Below are 13688 nucleotides of genomic sequence, written 5' to 3'. Positions count from 1 at the left end.
TTATAATGGGGCGAATGGGTGCAAAAGTAGTTTTGTGCGATAGCCCATTGAAATACTTAGTTGGAAAGCGAGTCGTTTATAAAATTACGTTGCTATTGTATGGAAATTATGTACATAAACTTCCACCGTTTGAATTCACTTTCGAAACAACAAAAGAGAGAACTAAAGCCAATGCGGAAACTTTTTGCAATAATAGTGAACGATACGCTTCAAAACGAAATGCGTTTTCACTTATCCAATTTAGCTATTTTTGGCATTTATTTCATAGCCAATCGAATTTTTTTACACTTAAAATGAGCAATTAAAAAAAGAACAAAAATATACACAACTACTTTAAGGCGCAATTAAAGACTTGAGCAATAAAAGCTTTTCTATTAGTCACTCTGATAGAGGTAAAAGTTATATAGCGCTTCAGGTTTTCCAAAAGGTGTTCGTTCGCCAAAGGTGTTCACTAATGATAGTTATGACCTTGACTCCAGCTATAAGCCGCCCCCTGCTGTTGGCCGAAATGCGGCCGGGAAAGTTAGTGATACCACCAGGCACTTGGCTCCCGCTGATTTTGTGTTTTGCCATTTACAATGACCCAATTCCGTTGTCCGAATCCACGGAATGGGGGATAATTAATCAATAAATAGAGCTTCAGTTTCACTCGCCAAATGAGAATGGGAAATATGTATGTGTACCCCGATTGAGTAAACGAACAAAAAACTACTATTGTTCTTCTACAAAACGAGGGAGATCGCTATAGTCGCGTGTTGCGACTACCAAATACCCTTCACTTATATAATCAAGCGCTAGAAAAATATAAAAAGCAATTCGATTGCAAATGGAGAAATGCAATGCTTTAGTAAAATCTATGTTTATCAACATATCTGCCTCTGTGCATAGAACTTTTTGGAAAGACCCAAGCTTCATGTATTTCTCTCAGTGTCTTCCGAGTAATAATCGCTTAGCATTAATGCAAATCGTGTCCATTATGTCAGAGATCGCCGATTGCAGTCGATGAAAGCGAAAGTGTGTCAGCGGGATGGGTTTTATAGGTGGCCATTAAGAGCAACTGAGACAGATGGAGATGCAGACAGAGACATCGCCGAAGCGTGACAGAATCTCCGCAGGTCGTTGCCCACAAGTGCGAGCGAGAGCGACGATCAATGCTCTGCGCATGCGTGCCTGCCCAGTGAAATGGAATGGAAAAGTGGGAGGGAGAAAGGTGCGGCCTCGTGAGGGAGCCCGGTTGACTGCAGTGACTACTTTCACTAGGAACCCAAGACACAAACAAACACAAAAAAAAAAAGAAAAAAGCTCGATAACATAACTTTTCACAGCTCTCTTTTAGATTCAACATGACTCACGATCGTCAGGCAGTTTCTATCGATACGTACAGCTATATAAACTCAAGTACCCATATATACGACTATGTAGGTTCTAAGCGGCTTAAGTGCATGTCATAGGTACAATATACATAGCCCGCCCCCTCATTCCAGAAAGGTGGGCGTAAATTGCCGAAGCAAATGGCATTTCTGCAAGGAAGTTGTAAATCTGCTGCCAAATAGAATTGTGAGCGGCAAAAGCGTTCATTAAACCCCAAGTTCCACTGCAACAAAAAAAAACGAAATATGTTCAGGGCTCTTGACAGGCAGTCAGATATCTATACCCTTCTCATAAATATGCATTCAAAGACATTTCCCTCAGACGGAAGATAAAATGATTCTTCTAAGATAAATAGCAAAAAAAAAGTATATCATCTTTAGTGTGCTACCAATTTTCCTATTACCCCAGAATTATATTTAAATAAATGCCTAATTTAACGCTTAATTAAAACGCATTACATGTGCTTTTTCAGGCGAACAAGCAATCCATAAACTTTTATGTGCTGTTTATTATTAATTAGAACTTTTAATCAATAAATTTATTCAGTCTATAAAGTTTACTACTTCCTAACGCCCATTTGGGTGAGGGTATATGGCCAGACAGACTCCTCAAACTTCATTGAGAAAAACCTTTTGGGACGTGCGTGCACAATACTCGGGTTTTACGACCTTCTGCAACGCCCACAACACAAGCCGTTGCACTGAGAGAAATGCAATTAGAGAGCCGTCGAGGCACTGGGTGCTGAGAGGAGAGGACTTCCACAAACGTCGTCAGACGTCAGACAAACGCCGACTGGCGGCCCACACACAGATCACTTGAGGTCTGGTCTGGTTCTGGTTCTGGGATATGACTTCAGCTTCAACTTCAGCTTCAACTTCAACTTCAGCTCCAACTCCAAAATCCAAGAGTCTGCTTGCAGGCAATTAGGGGGCAAGACTTATAGCCCCGTCGCAGTGGTGCCAACTTGGCTATGTGCTGGTTTAGCTGGGTTACTAAAAGTATTTTCTATTTAAAGAAGGTCCCAACCGTTCACTTATCAAAATACCTTAGTTCTGGAATGACACTAGCACTTTAAAGATAAACGGAATTTCTATACATACTTATTATTCTTCAAGAAAGTATATGTTCCTGGCACTTAACTGGGCCATTTCCTGCGATTTGCGACAACACACCAACTGGGTGAGGTAATGGCATTAACATCCAATTGGCCAATGAACCCGCCGATTATGAAACCGAACTCCATGCCAGCGGTTAATTAGATGAGCTTCGTCAATTGCTTGTAATTGGGACCTTTTGCCCTGCGGCTGCGGAAGTGGAGCACTGCAAAACTGACCCCTAAACTTTTGGGAATTTCAATTGGCAGCCACGCACATGCCACAAATGTGTGCATGCATATGTATATGAACAGGTCTCCGGTGCTGGCCTTGTCGGCTTTATCAAAAAGTCAATAAATACCTGCGGCGAAATCTTATCAACGCCTTAGCCCTACTACCATCGATATCTATTAGTATTTGTTGAATAAACCAAATATGAAAGCCATGTCAGCCAAATAAATGTCACAAGAGAATCGACAACGAACCGCAGGGCCCCCAAAAAGGTTTCCTCAGATCACAATCTTTAACAATATCGAATGAACAGACTCCCGTGGTGTTTGTGGTTACCAGAGGTAATTCAAAGACTTGACCTGTACCCCGCCCCCTTGCCCCTACATACATACATACACTTGTGTCCACAGATGAAAATTTCTTATTGCCCGTTTTGTTTGTTTGTCTGAAATTGAAGTCGCTGTCGTTGAAGAGGCAAACAAACACGCAGACACACAGATACACGGAAAGGGCAAAAGAAGACGTACTGGTGACATTTGATAGTGCATGCGGTCAACTGACGGACGGCGATATCTTTCGGCGGGTTCTATTTATAGGTCGATGCAATCGGTAATATCCTGGACATGCCGCCAGCAGATGGAGTCACGTTTGGTGGCCGCGCCAAATGCCAGCCACTTGCACAATCGCCTCTGACTTATGAGTTTGCCATCTAAGCTGGTGGGATCAGCGGAACAAACCTATAAAGGTCCCAGTTCCCCCCGATCACCCATACATGCATGACATGATTCATTCGCCCTACTCATGGGAATGCTCGTATAATTGATATAACAAAGGCCACTTGTTGAATTCGCCGTGTCCGTTATCAATAATTGACGCACCATCTTAACCCGTTTAAAACTATTTTATTCGTTCATTTTTCTGAAGCTAGCTTACAAAAAGTTTAAATTTATTTGAAGGTATCATTCTTTTCTATTTACAAATTGACTAGAACAGAATTTCTATAATAAAACATTTACAAACCACTTTGAAAATGTTATTTGCAGCTATTATAATAATACTTTTTTAAGCTTAAATAGATTGAAATGTTCACTTCAATATTACTTTTGCTAAATTTTCGCTTTCTTGGTATTCTTAGATCCTTGTAAGTTTTGAACACTTCTTTGGCCCACCATGGGTTAACTAACAGAGCTATCCACAGCGCTGTTGTGCTAGGGGCGGTGTTATCTAACATCCGCTGTTAGCGGGCGTGCAATAGTAATAAAGAAAGTCAACAAAAGAAACGCAGCGTCAAGACTTATGACTAATGCACTAATTGAATGAAAGCTTTCGATGAGAAGGAAATCCAATGCAACCAACATGTGCCCCCCAAAGTGGCAAGCAAATCGGCGTTACAAATTAAGTGGGTCAGCAAACCGCGAATGGTGGCAGCCAAAACATAAATTGCAAATCCGAAGACAGACCTTTTTCTTGGCCACACTTGTATGGTAATGTGGGTCAAAATGGCCCGAAATTATGTATTATCATTAAATTTCATTACAACCGACTTTTCGAGCGCTTAAATAATGTCGAAAAAAGTTTCGGACTGCGCAAAAGCGGAATGCAAAAACAAAGCGAACCCGTTACACCGCAATTCACGCAATGCCACCGCCACTCAGTGGGTTGTTATTTTATTTTTCCCCCCACTTTTTGTACAGTTATGGGAACGGAACGGAATGGAGCCGTCGAGCCACCAAATGCATTGGCCCCAGTCACAGTCCCAGCACCAATCCTCCCATTCCATCGCCATCCCCCAACCCGACGAGCCAAAGAAAGCCAACTTGATGGTCTGTTCTTGTACGCAAGTCCATATTCGGAGTTCGGAGTTCTTGGAGAATGCGTAGAGTCTTCACACAGGAAAAAATACCTACATATCAATATTTCATGTATATTATCAATAATTAGTCAAGGAAGTGAAATTGCCAACACCCATTTTCCACTCAGCCTATTGTAAAGTGCGAAATAATAAGATTCCTATTACTATTCAATACCCTCAAATGCTTTTGAAATGCAATGCCCCATTATTGTGGCTCAAAAGCTCAAATACCATAATACTACTCTTTCTCCGTGATTGATATGTGATTTTTCCTCAGTGCACCTCCCCAGCCCGCTGAGTCATGTCATTTCTGCACGCAGAAGTTCAGTGATCCCGCTCGCTTACCAAAAAAGTCCTCCCATCTCTCCGAGGTGTCCGAATCGGATTCTATGTCCATCTTGGTCTCCTCCGGCTGCTTGATTTACGATTTACGATTTCCGAGTGCGTCTGGTTTGGTTTTGGTTTTAGTTTTGGCCAGATCTTTTCCCACTCTCCTGATCTGGCTCTAAATTTAGACGGCGATTGCAGAGCAACTGACACTGAAGGAGGTCGTTATTATCGCGACTGCTTTGGCTGCTGCATTAGATACGGCCGCAGCAGATACAGTATCTAAAACGGGCCAATTGTGGGCAAATGACTTCACCCGGAGCAGAAAGCCGAGCGGAAAGGCAAAGCTCAATCAATGGCTAGCCGATAAGATAAGCGCTCGATTTAACTTTAAACACTGGCACCGAACTGTGCGATTTTCTTTTCCGTTTGTTTGTCGTATATGGATTTTTTTTCGCAGTTTCGAGTACGAGTATCTGGCTTTATTCACCACTAGTTGGCGATATCTTATCGCGGTCTACGAAGCTCCAGGGTAAGGCAAATATCCAGCAGGTACGGAGGCATTGTGGCCAACAGCTGGTGACCAGCGATACGGAATGAGAATAACGCGAATGTATCTCAACGTTGCGCTCAGTTCTCGGAACTTTTGGATGACTAAACCGGCTCGCGAACTTGTGTCTCTGGGGTTGTGGCTTTTATTTGATTACTTTTTATTTGGGCTTAGAACAAATTGTGGGAATTCTCCTAAACCGGGCCACACAACAACAACCGATGGGCAAACGATCAATGATTAAAATTAAAGTAATGGGCTCTTCACTTGCTATTTGCGAAACCGAAAACAAAACGAAAACACAAATTGCAGATACGAGTATTTCGCGCTTCGCTGATTTTCCAGTTTCTCCCGTGCAAATCACCTTCGCACCGTTACTTCTAATTGCGGAAAATAGAAAACACTCTCGTCTCACAGATACGACTGCACTTGCAGATACACTTGTGTATTTTCAGATATAATTTTTGATTTTTTCTTCCGATATTTTTCTTTTCTTTGAATTTTTATTCTTTCCTTGACGAGTAGGGGGCGATACACTGGCACACACACGCTCATTTGCTGGAACAGCTCGAGGGCTCCAGGAACGACATATCCAGCGCGCGTCTCAGAGTGAACTGACTTACTTGAAAGACACTCAAGTCGGAACAGCCGAATGTATCTGTATCTCAACGTTGTGCTTCGGATACAAGTTCTCTCTGGTGCTCACAGTACCACAACCGACTCGAAGATCGCAAAGAGTTGTACGTTCGAAGACGTTCGATGCCCAACATGCTACAAGTGGAACCAACTGCAACTCCTAGCAGTCGTGGGTGCACGATCGACAGCACCACCAAGTTGAAATGATGACCCATTCGTTGTACATCTCGACTGGAAAGGGGAAAATATATATATATATTAAGATCAACATAATCCACAACTCCATTTCCCTACTTACTTATGCTTATCAAACATCCTAGCAGGAGGTGCAGAGGTTCCAACAAGAGCAAGTAGAAGAACACTGTAAATGCGACGAGAACAGCCAGGGACACAATACCTATCAAGAAGGACAGGAGCATGGCCCAGCACATATCCTGTTGAGCAGCGATTGGATATGGTTACAAATTCAGTCTATTAATATATTCACTCACCCACATGGTGCCGAAGAGAAGAAGTATTTTGGCCAGGGCATTGACAATGCCAAAGACCATTGCCAAAATCACAAGCAATAGTTCCTCATTGCCCTTGACCAGCTCGAATAGACCCACAGAGAAGACCATTATGGCCACAAGCATCCCCGTAAAGCCAATGAAGATGCAGCCCATGTAGAGCGACAAATAGCCGCAACACAAACGCAGACACATTTCGATGTTTCCTCTGTGTTTTGACTAGAAATCACAAGCACATATTTTACTGGAATTTTGAGATAAACTTTGGTTATCAAATTGGCATAGACATAAAATTACATATTTGATTATAAACAAGATGGTTGCAAGTAATCAAAAAAGCAACAGATTTTCATAGAAACAAATGTGTTATTAATTGAATTTAATTGTTTAATAGTCCTTTTTAAGGTATTATCCTTGACAAAATTATTCCCAAATTTATTTCAAACGAAGGTCGTTTTTCAAATTTTGGCGCTTAACCGATCAGCTGTTACAGCGTTAGCGATTGGCACTTATCGATAACCAGTGTGGAGTTGACCAAACTATCGTTTCCAATTAGCATTCTTCTAATCGAGGAATTAAGTAAATAATGGATATAACCGCGCCTCCAAGCAAACGTGCTCGGAAATCACCCTATCTGGATGAAGACATCACCGGCATCCGGGCCATCCTCTCCGATGAGTTCGACGAGGACATTGCGCTCATCAAGGCGCACAGTTGCCAGTTGGAGACGAAGCAACAGCTCCAGGCGGTCATCCAGGAGCTCTCCCAGAAACTGCCCCACTTTCAGCACCTGAAGCGCGTCCAGGATCGCAGCGTACTTATCTGTCCCAGCTCAGAGCTCGGAGTATCGCAAAGCCTCGAACAGCACCTGGAACAGTTCGCTTTTTCGGAGCACGTGCTCCGTGCCTTGTGCCAGGGTGTCCGAGTGGTGGAGGTGCCAGAACGAATGCCCCGGCTGCGGGTGCAGTACGAAAAGACTCTTAAGCACTGGCCCTGCAAGTTTCACCCCAACCACTACTCGGAGTCACTGAGGAATGGCAGCAACTTCAGCTCCGCACAACGCACATTTCACAAAAGGATGGGCCAATTGCTTCTGCGGCTCTCACGGGACGTCAATGCCAACCGGCCGGTGGGCATCTGCGTGGATCCGCGACAACCGAGCATAGTTTCCATTGCTGGAACCGGTGAAGTTTGTAAGCCACACGAGCACTGCTGCATGATGCTCGTCGATTTTGTGGCTCGCAGTCAAGAAGGAGGCGCCACACAAACGGAGGTTATATTCACCGAGGATTCCAAGGGGGAATCCACTTTACGGGGTATTCCCAAAGCCTACTACGATTACCTGATGAACAACGAAGACTGCAGAGACCTTACATTCGGGGCGGAAAAGTCGAGAGAATGTAAGGAAGCTAACCCAGTTCAAGGGGCAGACAACCTGGCCAAATTCGGACCCTATCTGTGCACCGGCTACGATGTCTATCTGCTGCAGGAACCCTGCCTCATGTGTTCCATGGCCCTGGTGCACAGCAGAGCGAAAAGAGTATTTTTCGTTAAGAACTCTGACAACGGAGCTCTTGCCACGAGATTCCAGCTGCATTCGGTGCGGGAACTCAACCATCACTACGAAGTGTTTCAGTTTACAACCGAGGAGAACGAAGACTTGACGTAACGTTTAACAAGCCTTGGTTTTAATAAAGGATTTATAGGATATCTTCGATTTTCGGCGTTGTTTTGGCCGTAGACTGGCGGGTGGGCGTGGACAGGATACCCAGCAACTGGCAATCTGCCTCCAGAATGGTAATGTCCTTGGTCGAGCCCAGGAACTTGGTGGACAACTCCAAGTCCTTGATGCGCAGTCGGACACGGGCTCCTCGTACGTAGTCGCTAAAATAAAAGAGTTGTTCATTGGATAAAGAGGATAGGGGCTTTGATTAAACTCACCTGGCATTGCGAGCTGGACGACTGCAGACGCAGTGGAACTTCCAGCCAAAGTCTATGTAGAGATCATCGCCCACCACATGGAAGATCTTGCCACTGACCACCTTGCCCTCGGCGTTGCCCAGCTGCTCCAGAAATCAACAGGTTATTACATAAACAATAGGATTATTTATATCGAGTACCCACATCTATTAACTTGGAGTGGCGCAACAGGGAGGCGAAGGTCTGGTTGTCCTCCGGCAGTTGTGGGGGCGTGGCAGGAGCCGTGTACTTTTCAAAGGCACGGGCAAATCCTCCCTTGCTGCTACCAATCTCCGCCGTTTCCGTATTCACTAAGGGAGTAGCTGCCTCCGCCGGTTTTTCTGTGTCACCGCTGAGAAACCGAATGGCCATGGGTATACGAGCTCGACAGGTTAAAGAAGCCATCGGTACACCGGATCTACTTAGTTTTTGCAACAGCGACATGGTTTTAATTTATTATTTACTAAGAATATCCACAAGAAACCAAAAACCAAGTGGAAAACCAAAGAAGAAGAGCAGCACCGATAGACCGCAAATCGATAATTCGCCGCTGCGTCGGCTCATCACTAATCGAATATTACAAAAAACACGCTGCCGGCATTTATTTTGATATTACGAAATCGGTTGTAAGGCATAGGTAATTAACTATTAAATCAGCAAAATGATCCAGCAACAGCGCCAGCGAATTGAGTCCGCGGTGACGGATATGATCGACGACATGGACAAGACGCACCTGCGCAAAATGCAGGTAAGTGGATTTCTCATTCAGAAATATCCAGAAACTGACTTGTTTTTCACCAAATTCCAGAACGAGATGCATTTGTGTGCGGCCAAGTGCTGCCAGGATGGAACCTCCAGCGTGGACAGTGTCCAGAGATGTGTGGATCGTTGCTCCGCACCCATGACGAGGGCACAGAACTATGTCCAACACGAACTGGGGGAGTTCCAGGGCCGACTTCAGCGTTGCGTCATGGTAAGTATCCATCACACCCACTTGTTGCAGGGATAATGTATCTTGTTGTCAAACTAAACTCAATAAGCGACAGTATATTTTCATTACTAGATCAAAAAGCTCAGAGTTTAAATCTCATTTGTCTTCCGCAGCAATGTAACGACGATGTGAAGGTGAAAATGCCACCCAATCCCAATGAGGACCAGATAGCCAAGTACACCGACCAGTTCGAGCGCTGTGCCATCCAGTGTGTGGACAAGCATGTGGGCCTCATTCCCGGCATGATGAAGACCATGAAGGCTGTGCTCTCCAAGGGACCCGAGGGCATTCCCCAAGTTTAACCCAGCCTGCATTTACTACCTAATTAGTTGTTGAACTCGTTTATTTTAAATCCGTGCAATGTGTACCATCTCTGGAATCATTTCACATTTTGCTTACACTTTTAAGAATACAGAACAAAACTTACCTTATTAATTGTTGAAAGTCTTAAGTAGCAATCAACTGTTGTGCTAACAATCTTCGGAATAATGTCATGTTTTGCCATCAGTTAAAAAAATAAACATACTTTGTACACCGAAAACTGTCATATTAACATTTAGTTTTGTTCTTTCGAAATTGTTCAAATTTTAAATTGAAATGGTGGAGCAACAGAAGAAGCGTTTGGAGGGCGCCATCAGCGAAATGATCGAGGACATGTACCGCACCCACTTGCGCAGAATGCAGGTGAGTCTGACCTCCAGTTGCCTGCTATGCTTTCCCGGCATGAACAATGTTTCAATACCAAGTCCACGATGCACCGCTGTGCCGCCCGCTGCTGCGATGATGATCGCGGGACACTGGAGAGCGTACAAAACTGCATCGAGAAGTGCGCTGGACCTCTGATGGATGCCCAAGATTTTCTGCAGCACGAGCTGGGCCAGTTCCAGAATCGACTACAAAATTGTGTCAGGGTAGGATTAGATTATTCATTATTAAATGTTTATTTCTGTAACTCGATTGGTTATAAGCAGGACTGCAACAGCGATGCGCGGTCCCAACTGCCCAGCAATCCGAGTGACCGGGACATGTCCCGATCCCAGCACATGTTTGAGAGTTGCACGAACAACTGTGTGGACAAGTACATCAACCTGATTCCCGGCTTGCTCAAGTCGATCAAGCAAACACTGGACAGAGGTCCACCAAAGAGATCACGCAACATGGAAGCCTAAACGAGATTTAAACCAAGATCGTAGAGGCATTAAACACCACATTCAAGGAGTTGTCAATGGTTCACTTATTTATTGAATATTTTTGGTACAGCTAACACTTAAATTACACTAATCGGAACTGTGATCCGGGATAGCTTATGGAATGAGTACTTATCAGCGCCAACGTGGCCCTTGCTCTCCATGCTTGATTGCTTAACTCCCGGATCTTCTTGGGCCCTAGCTCATTAAATATCTAGTAATAAAGATTCTTAGTAATATGCAACAATACGAGTGGCTATATTTGGGGATCTGGCTGGATCTACTGCTCGTTCTGCTTCGTCCTTACGCCGTACTTGCTCCAGAAGGTCACCTTGGCGGTGGTCTTCTTCAGGTTGTCCTGGAACACGGAGCACGTGTCGAAGGGTGGACAGTACAGGTGAAGCGACACAGAGGTGTCCGAATGGCTGGGGTTCTCCACGCGATGCAAGCCAAGATTGTCTATGGAAAACAAAACGAAGCGACGGCAGTGAGTATTGGGAAACCCACATTTTCAAGTTTCTAATTTACTCACCATTTATGTAGGCCACATCGTTGACGGCGATTGGTGTCTCGCCAATCTCCACCAGCTCGCGGCTGTCGATCTCGCCATCAGGATGATGGGACCGGCCATTGTCCCTGGCAGATCTATTGGGGTACTCATAGCGCTTCTCGCGCAGATCCCCCTTCAGCATCTTCATAAAGCAGTGGGAGTCGGCATGGTCGTGCACCGAGGAGCCGTGTCCTTCGCCCCAGCACAGAATCAGTAGATTGAATTTTCCATTGCCCGCATCGACAAGATTCCGCGTGTAGGTGTAACGATCGAACTTGGCATACTTGCGCCACTCGCGGGGATTGGACTTGTAGCTGAGCATAAGGTGATTCACCATCTCGATGTTAACATAGTTGGACTCGAACTCCCGGTGAAGGGCGGCCACCAAGTCCGATAGGGAATCCACCGCGGGTCCGTACTTCAGCGGTTTCTCCAGCGCCTGATAGTAGCTGGTGGCTTGGCGCAGGTACTTCTCCTGGTCCACCTGCTCGATCTCGGAGTCGATCTTGGACAGGGCCATTTTGGGCTTGCTCTGGTTGACCTGAGTATGTTTCGAAAGGGAAGCGGAAGTTAGTGTGGTGCATCATTTAAGGCTGAAGGGCGCGGAAAACTACCTATAAAGTCTACAAAGATCACTTCTCAATTGATTTAGATGAATTACGTTGTAAAGTCGATGATCGCTGATAATGGCTATATGGGTATATATAAATATATTCCGATTCGTTGCTGTTGGAGATGATTGAATTGGCTCGAGTGACCGCACACGCTCCACCTCGGATCGCAAAATTCGAACTGAATTCTGGAGATTTCGCTCTCCTGTCCAGGCTGCATAATCAGCTCGGATCGGACGTAAATCGGAGGCGCAAGTCCAAAGCAATAACAAAAACAAGAAGTCGCCGGCGATAATCGTCCATCCCACTTATCAATAGCAGATTTTGCCAATACCCACAGCTATATACCCACATCGAATGTTGCCAGGAGGAGCACAACAGATGTGCCCGAATCCCTGACAAGAGGTTAACGGCAATCTAATGGGATCGTTTGCAAATAAAAAACAAATTTATTCCACATATATTCTCTGGCCCAAAAATATTTGGCGATACGAGTCTAGTCACTGATACGCTACCTAATACCGACTTATAACTGATAGCTGGTTGAATCTGGATGCTGACGCATTTGGTTTCAAGATCTGCGGGTCTGTCTATCAGGGATTTTCCTTTAAATTCATTGAAAAAAGAACCGCAGCTTTCTCCAGTTCTGGAACTAGACTTTAAGATATTTTTTGTTTCAACAAATATTGCCTACTTTCAGATGTGTTACAGATTTCACTTCATTGCATTTGTCAGCCGATCAGTTGAGTAAGGTTACGATGTCTTTGTTGTTCAGGAAGTTCATTAGTGACTAACACTGACCTTACTTTCTCCATTTAATGCGGAACAAAGAAAAGGGTTCTTTCATTGTTCTTCCTAACTTGATATGAATTACGCCCATAAACGAATTATATAACTTCAAGTGAAAACTCGAAATAAAGAAAACACTTAATTTTGACTGCAGTGTCATGCAAGTGAAGTTGCATGAAGAGTAATAACTTTTTAACGATCTTCAGGCCCTGTTATTAAATATTTTCTCCTTGGTGCCACATCAAGGTGTTTCGTTTTGGCATTTGAAAAATGTTTTGCAATGGCCGAAAAGCATAAAACTGCCAGCTTGGCAGCCAACTTTCGCAACAGGTTAAGGCCAATAGCAAAGTGGTAGCAAAAACTAAAAGCTGCGAACTGCCATTTGTGTAAATATTATGCGAACAAATGGCTTGGAAAATTCGTGAAAAGCCGCTGCCAATTTTCGAAACAGTTCAACAAACTACGATTGAAGTGTACTTTTCTGATTTTCCTGCCACTTCAGCAGGGAAAGTGATTTTTTTGGGGTCTAAAGGATAAAGGACTTACCATTTTTTCAGACTTGTTTGAATTTCACTTTTAGGAATGGCAACTGAATAACTTTGGTTTAAATTGAAATTCACTTTTGAAAAACACTTTTGATTTGAGGACTTGGGAATTGCACTTTTTGGACTTTTCACTGGGTAGTTGCCACTTGGATGCGCGCCGACGAGCTTATGTGCCCGTTTTGGGTATCTTTCACCAATTTATGAAGATCTTGGCCAGCAAAACCCCGGGTAACCACTCAAAACGCAATTCGAGTGACAAAAAACGACGCTGGCAGCGGCATCGCAGCTCGAATGGCATTTTGAGCGCTTTTTGCGGCCGCGAGCGAAACTCAAACCCAACTTGGCTCGTTGTTGTTTGCTCAGTTGGCCAGGCCCGAAATTTATGCTACCACCACTACTACCTATTCGATCCGAGGTTGAGCGGCCAGATGCCAGATATTCCAATACATTTCTCCCCCAATCCAACTATTAATATTAATTATGGAG

General features: G+C 44.3%; 7 protein-coding genes across 9 annotated transcripts in view; 3 read left to right on the top strand and 4 right to left on the bottom strand.

The window, feature by feature from the left end:
* Positions 1 to 5698, bottom strand: part of LOC6531068 — a 44389-nt gene extending 38691 nt beyond the window's left edge. For both annotated transcript variants that reach the window (XM_002091866.3, XM_015197323.2), the window contains exon 1: positions 4894 to 5698. In XM_002091866.3, the coding sequence (XP_002091902.2) occupies positions 4894 to 4945 (52 nt within the window). In that variant the 5' untranslated portion in view covers positions 4946 to 5698. The remainder of the gene's footprint in view (positions 1 to 4893) is intronic.
* Positions 5699 to 5836: 138 nt separating this feature from the next.
* On the bottom strand, positions 5837 to 6868 carry LOC6531066. 2 transcript variants are annotated; one of them, XM_002091864.4, is made up of 3 exons: positions 6553 to 6862; positions 6360 to 6495; positions 5837 to 6292 (listed from the first exon to the last, which is right to left on the bottom strand). In XM_002091864.4, exons 1-3 carry the CDS (start codon positions 6763 to 6765, stop codon positions 6222 to 6224), a joined length of 420 nt encoding a protein of 139 aa, XP_002091900.1. In that variant the 5' UTR covers positions 6766 to 6862; the 3' UTR covers positions 5837 to 6221. The 2 variants fall into 2 exon arrangements, with proteins under 2 accessions (XP_002091900.1, XP_043062911.1); XM_043206976.1 differs by lacking the exon at positions 5837 to 6292 and having other exon boundaries at positions 6407 to 6495; positions 6557 to 6868.
* A 222-nt stretch (positions 6869 to 7090) lies between these two features.
* On the top strand, positions 7091 to 8287 carry LOC6531065 (probable inactive tRNA-specific adenosine deaminase-like protein 3). The gene has a single exon (XM_002091863.4). It carries the CDS (start codon positions 7157 to 7159, stop codon positions 8237 to 8239), a length of 1083 nt encoding a protein of 360 aa, XP_002091899.1. The 5' UTR covers positions 7091 to 7156; the 3' UTR covers positions 8240 to 8287.
* LOC6531064 (28S ribosomal protein S28, mitochondrial) lies at positions 8237 to 9049 on the bottom strand. The gene is made up of 3 exons (XM_002091862.3): positions 8695 to 9049; positions 8512 to 8633; positions 8237 to 8454 (listed from the first exon to the last, which is right to left on the bottom strand). The coding sequence occupies exons 1-3, from the start codon at positions 8971 to 8973 to the stop codon at positions 8271 to 8273; spliced, it is 585 nt and encodes a 194-aa protein (XP_002091898.1). The 5' UTR covers positions 8974 to 9049; the 3' UTR covers positions 8237 to 8270.
* A 50-nt stretch (positions 9050 to 9099) lies between these two features.
* Positions 9100 to 10073, top strand: LOC6531063 (protein FAM136A). Its single transcript, XM_002091861.4, has 3 exons — positions 9100 to 9277; positions 9338 to 9502; positions 9634 to 10073. Exons 1-3 carry the CDS (start codon positions 9191 to 9193, stop codon positions 9820 to 9822), a joined length of 441 nt encoding a protein of 146 aa, XP_002091897.1. The 5' UTR covers positions 9100 to 9190; the 3' UTR covers positions 9823 to 10073.
* A 1-nt stretch (position 10074) lies between these two features.
* On the top strand, positions 10075 to 10954 carry LOC6531062 (protein FAM136A). Its single transcript, XM_002091860.4, has 3 exons — positions 10075 to 10204; positions 10267 to 10431; positions 10492 to 10954. The coding sequence occupies exons 1-3, from the start codon at positions 10118 to 10120 to the stop codon at positions 10687 to 10689; spliced, it is 450 nt and encodes a 149-aa protein (XP_002091896.1). The 5' UTR covers positions 10075 to 10117; the 3' UTR covers positions 10690 to 10954.
* On the bottom strand, positions 10731 to 12236 carry LOC6531061 (cysteine dioxygenase type 1). The gene is made up of 3 exons (XM_002091859.4): positions 11872 to 12236; positions 11240 to 11798; positions 10731 to 11166 (listed from the first exon to the last, which is right to left on the bottom strand). The coding sequence occupies exons 2-3, from the start codon at positions 11775 to 11777 to the stop codon at positions 10988 to 10990; spliced, it is 717 nt and encodes a 238-aa protein (XP_002091895.1). The 5' UTR covers positions 11778 to 11798; positions 11872 to 12236; the 3' UTR covers positions 10731 to 10987.
* Between the last annotated feature and the right edge of the window lie 1452 nt (positions 12237 to 13688).

Source organism: Drosophila yakuba, chromosome 2R, assembly GCF_016746365.2.
Source record: "Drosophila yakuba strain Tai18E2 chromosome 2R, Prin_Dyak_Tai18E2_2.1, whole genome shotgun sequence".
Lineage (NCBI taxonomy): Eukaryota > Metazoa > Arthropoda > Insecta > Diptera > Drosophilidae > Drosophila > Drosophila yakuba.
The sequence above is the reverse complement of the archived record's forward strand: the minus strand, read 5'-3'. Positions and strand labels throughout refer to the sequence as shown.